The sequence below is a fragment of the Adiantum capillus-veneris genome, chromosome 7 (genome assembly GCF_014529385.1).
Source record: "Adiantum capillus-veneris isolate H3 chromosome 7, ASM1452938v2, whole genome shotgun sequence".
In the NCBI taxonomy this organism is placed as follows: domain Eukaryota; kingdom Viridiplantae; phylum Streptophyta; class Polypodiopsida; order Polypodiales; family Pteridaceae; genus Adiantum; species Adiantum capillus-veneris.
In genome coordinates, this window is record NC_140937.1 from 125,435,553 (window position 1) to 125,440,712 (window position 5,160).

The 5,160-nt window shown below is 43.7% G+C and overlaps 1 protein-coding gene across 1 annotated transcript; it reads right to left on the bottom strand.

Moving 5' to 3' along the window:
• Positions 1–164: 164 nt before the first annotated feature.
• LOC147454574 (uncharacterized) lies at positions 165–3,570 on the bottom strand. The gene is made up of 4 exons (XM_086517358.1): positions 2,188–3,570; positions 2,098–2,103; positions 1,905–1,930; positions 165–1,820 (listed from the first exon to the last, which is right to left on the bottom strand). The coding sequence occupies exons 1-4, from the start codon at positions 2,303–2,305 to the stop codon at positions 1,710–1,712; spliced, it is 261 nt and encodes an 86-aa protein (XP_086373484.1). The 5' UTR covers positions 2,306–3,570; the 3' UTR covers positions 165–1,709.
• Between the last annotated feature and the right edge of the window lie 1,590 nt (positions 3,571–5,160).

Here is a 5,160-nt window from a genome sequence, read left to right on the forward strand (position 1 = left end):
TTGTTTTCCAACTTTAAACATGTCCTTGCATGGTGAGACTCCCCAAGTAAAGGTGTATGTAGACAAATATTCGAGTAAAAGAGGTAACATTTGCTTGAGGTTTTCGGTCAGATCTCGACATCTATTTAACTTTCTTGCTTGCATTCCGCATTGAAAGAACTTAGGGTAACTTAAGCTAAAAATTGGAAGACAAAGGCCCACATGGGGGGGGGGGGGCGGGGCGGGGCGGGGCGGGGCGGGGGAATACTTTTCTTGATTTTCGTTATGAAGGGAGTTGAGGGTAAGAGGGGCCACACTGCTGCCGAAGGCGATGCTGTTTTACTAGTGGATTTTAGAAAATGTCTTGAGTATGGAAATATGAAGTGCATGCTCCTTGACCGAGGAAAGGATTTTGGGTTCAAAGCATGAGACGTAGAACTAAGCTTTTACTCGAAGTACTTTTTGGCCTGCCCAAAGGGCAAGGCTATAGAGATGCTCTCTCTTTTTGCTGACTAAAATATGAAAATAATTCAGTTTTATTTTTGTACTTTTTCGCCTGCCCAAAGGGCAAAGGCTATAGAGATACTCTCTCTTTTTGCTGACTAAAATATGAAAATAATTGAGTTATATTTTTAAGCATATTTTATAGCATTGATAGGCCTAAAATGGTGATGGGTGGAAGTAAGATAGTGGGCACTCATTTAGATGAGTGCTGTGTATGATTATAAAGTCCTTGTGAGAACCATGATGTTGTGATTGCATTGAAGTTATACTGGGAAATGGGGGAGATCTTCGTAGAATACTCTCGAGTCTCTGTGATCTTTGGGCTGAGGGGAGAGAGAGAGAGAGAGAACCTTTGTCGCAGTTGCAGTTGGAGAACCGGAAGCACTGGGGGCAAGTGCAAGGTTAAAGCTAAGAGCCAATAAGCTATGGGCAATCTCTAAGACGGATAGAGGGTGAAGAAGGACAAGTGGATGCAGTGGGTCGGGTGACCTGTTCGGGCTGTAGTAGGCAGGGCTCACTGTTGTAGGCAGGGCCCATGAAGCTACATTGAAGGATGCCCAAGGAGATAGTGGTTAAGCCTAGCGATGCAATAAAGCGAGTGGCCAAGGAAGCTGCACAGTCTACAGATGAGTGTATGGGTAGAGTTAGGGAAGTACAGGATGTCATGTTCGGACTGGTTCCGTGCCAATTTGGGCTTAATTAGGATTGCGCCATTCCAGCTCATCAAGGATTGTCATGCACTTCTGTGATTGCAGCTTCACGCATTATGAAGGCGGGACTGAGCGCAATGCATGTGATGATGAGGAGTTGGAACAAGAGAAGGCCAAAAATGGCAAGGCTACCGTTGTTACTGCTTTTGGGATTGAGCCTTCTTTTCTCCCACACACTATCGTTTTTTCATCTTACTGTGGATACTAATTCTTTTTTGTGCTTACAATGTTCTCTGTGAGCCATGAAGCTTTCTTTGGTATAACAGCCACAAGGGCAGGAGCAAGCACAACCTTACTTTCGATGAGCTAGTGAGTCAGCTACTTTGATGCCCCACCTTGCAAATTAGGTCTACCACAATGTTGCGGATGGCCTTTGACTGCAGTAATGACTTCCTTCAAGCTTTGGTCGGTGGCAGTGATGCTTGTCCCCTTGGCAAACATGTTGAAACCCATCAGTTCTCATCACGCCAGAGCCTTGATTGCTTTGAGCCGGCCTCCACACCTTTCTTCGTGTGCTCAGTCCACACTACGATTGCTCGTTGTTGCTTGTTCTACGTCCTCCATCTGTAGACCACTACATGCTGCCATAAGCCGTTGCGCCGTATCAGCACCCAATTCTCCACATTGCTGCCGCCCATAACCATTCTCTTCAGCATAATACCCTGATGTCACTTATGTCAGAGAAATCCTACTTCTGCGTGGGCTTGCAACCATAAAGCCCTCTTCAAGGACACGACCTCATCAGTCAAAGAAATAAAGTATGATCAGCGCCTTGAAGTAGTGAGCCTACGTGAATGTTGACAAATGTGGTGGGGAAGCAAAGCCCCACATTATTCAAGCCAATATCTGATTCAAGAGCATATTTATCAACTTTGTTCTTCTTATGGTCACTGCTAGCACATACCTCGGTCTATTTAAAAGGAAATGTTGTCAATCAGGTGATTCGATTCCCTTTGAACTTGAAGCAAAACGAGTTCGTTTGTTTGTTGTCCACAGCCATCCGCGCCTCTGCAACGTGCCCCTGCACTTAACTCTCTTGACTCCTGAGTCCTGCACTTCCCAGGCTTATAGTGAAGTTCCATCGTCCTGCCCTGCGGGTTGCCAATGGCCATCCTGCATCTCCTTCATCTATGCACGACCACTTGAATGAGACTAGACTTAGCAACACTCATAGATTTCGCCCTCCCATTTACCGTCTCCAGCATTAGACTTTGGGTCATTAGATTATGATGTCTCTCTCTCTCTCTCTCTGCCTCCGCCTTCACACATACCACCTGTGTTGTTTGTCCTCACACAAACGACCTCTCTCTCGAGCGCCTTCGAACTCACACAAAGGAGCTCTGTCTCCCTCTCTCTCCATCTTGTACGCGCGCCATGTTCACTTCCCTTCAACCCTTCCTCCTATCTCTCATTCTCTCAAGCACACTAAGATAGAGATTCTCTCTCTCTCTCTCCCTCCGCCCTGATAGCAAACGTGCTCTCTCTCTCTCTCTCTCTCTCTCTCTCTCATATCGCCCTGATAGCAAGCGTGCTCTCTCCTTCTCTCTCTCTCTCTCTCTCTCTCTCTCTCTCTCTCACACACACACACACACACATACACACACCCCGCAGCAGTCCTCGCATGGTTTCGGCGTCCCTCTCTGCCTCCTGCACGTTCACATGGCAATGTGCATCTCTCTCTCTCTCTCTCTCTCTCTCTCTCTCTCTCTGCCTGCTCTCCCCCCAACATCCAAGCACACGCAGTGCGTCCGTAGGAGAGGGGTCCGTTAGAACATTCCAGAAGCCTGTGTCGATGGGCGGTTTCGAGGCCTCTCCACAAGAAACGACGAATACTAAATTCCACCCACCCACTTGCCCCAAATTCCTGCAACTGCTGCCCTTACAACTTCACTCAGAAGGCATCACTTTAAGATTCCCAATTCTCAAGAAGATTCCCAATTCTCAACGGTTTTTCTGAAATCGTTCATGCATATTTTTGGTGGCATTGATTTGAGCGCAAAAGATCATTCTTTCGGAAGTATATTTTCCTATTCTCGCACACATATGCTCATTGATTTGATCCTATTCTCCCACACAAACCATCCTAGCTGATAGCATGGTTGAGTACTTTGAGTACTTCATATGGTGGGAATATAGCAATGGCTGTTCTTTTGTCATCTCTTCTATCCACTTGGGATCTTCTTCAAGGAAGATGGTAAGACCACCACGGTTGAGAGCAGGGCTATTATGTCCTAGGTCATACACCAAGAAATTGAAAGGGCCGTGGAATTTTAGAATGTTAGGTCACCATGATTTTTGCTCATGTCTATTATGGAAGTGGTTGCCTAGCACAAGGTACATTCTAGTCCTAGTGGGGCTAAGTCTTGCTTGTGAAACAAATCTAAAAGTCGCCTTTATCTTTTCATTATCCTTGTACTTTTAGTTTTTCCCCCCTTGGTTTTGAGTAGTTACATTGCAAATTCATGAAGTCTTGAATTGTGCAAATAAATATTAGTATGGACCCAAAATATTCATCATGGATTACATCTTCTTAAATCATCATGGCCTGCCTCTTCTTAAATCATAGTAAGACACTCACTTTTAAGTGGCTTAAAAGTGACTTAACTAGCCTGACTCTTCTCTTCCTCTTCAATGAGAAGCTTGATTACGTAAATTTAGTGGTTGAGATGTACAAGCTTCTAAGTGAATTATGCGCGCTACGATCTTTTACTTTCTATAGTTGCTAAATAAAATTGTAGCCATCAATTTATGTCCAGTCGAGTTAAGTCACTTTGCATGCAAGCCAAAATCGATGTAGAAGGAAAAGATTATAGGTCAAAACTCTATGGGCATGGAAACACTAGGTTGACTCACTTTGCATGCAAGCCAAGATTGATGTAGAAGAAAAGATTACCGTCAGAATTCTATTAGCCTAGAGGGAGTTTTGAGATCCTTATGTGTATGTGAAGCTCTAGATGACCAATTGGATTTAGATAATGATGATAAGTGACACACTTCAAACCAATTTTTCTCCTTTCCCAACATTTCCATGAAGTATCAAATTTGTTTTGAACGCTTGCTATTTCTAAGTGGTAGGTATGTTTTTACCACTATGTCCATGTGGTAGGCCTTGTGATTTTATCACTTGTTTAAAAAAAAAGATCGCATTAGCGACACTTTGAACACGCAACGATTATATGACGTGCAGGGTTTCATAAGTGATCTCTCCTCACTCCCTCTTTCTCTCTCTCTCACACACACACACAGTACATACAACAATCTAGCTCTAATGCTCTCTCTCTCTCTCTAGCTCTTCTACACACACATACAAACTCTAGCTCTCGAGTGGAACACGTGTCACACCCACAAACTCTAACTCTCTCTCTCGCATCGGTGTTCTTGCATTTGTGATTGCTCTCATTGCTCATATATTTGTTGGCATTTCGCATAGTAGTGTGGACGTTGATCGGACCGGTGCGTACGTAAGCGATATAAATTTACAATTTCGGCTTCAAGATGAATTATGGTAAACAGCTCTCTCTCTCTCTCTCTCTTTTTGCTAATTTTTTAAGGTAGAACTTTAAATTAAATAAAAAATAGACGATTATGTTTGTTTATTAAAAATATATATTAAAATAAAATAGCAGGCCCTCAAGCCAATATTAAATCTCAAACCCATGATTTATGTCATGTAGCAGACGTTTTTATAAGTCCTAAATCGGCTCCCTTTGTTCAGTTAAGAAAAACGTTCTTGATGTATAACATAAATAATTCTTGCGAACTTCTAAAATGATCCATTGCTCAGCCGCTTCAGATCTCGTGAGCCATATAGCTTGCCAACATGCCTCGTTGGCATGTGGACAAGCTATGTGAGATCACAAAAGCTCAAACGGCTCGCAAATGGGCCATTTTCAAAGTTCAAACAAGTTGTATAACTTGTTCACATGCCTCATTGGCACGTGGGCTCCATGCGCTAAAGCGCGCCGAT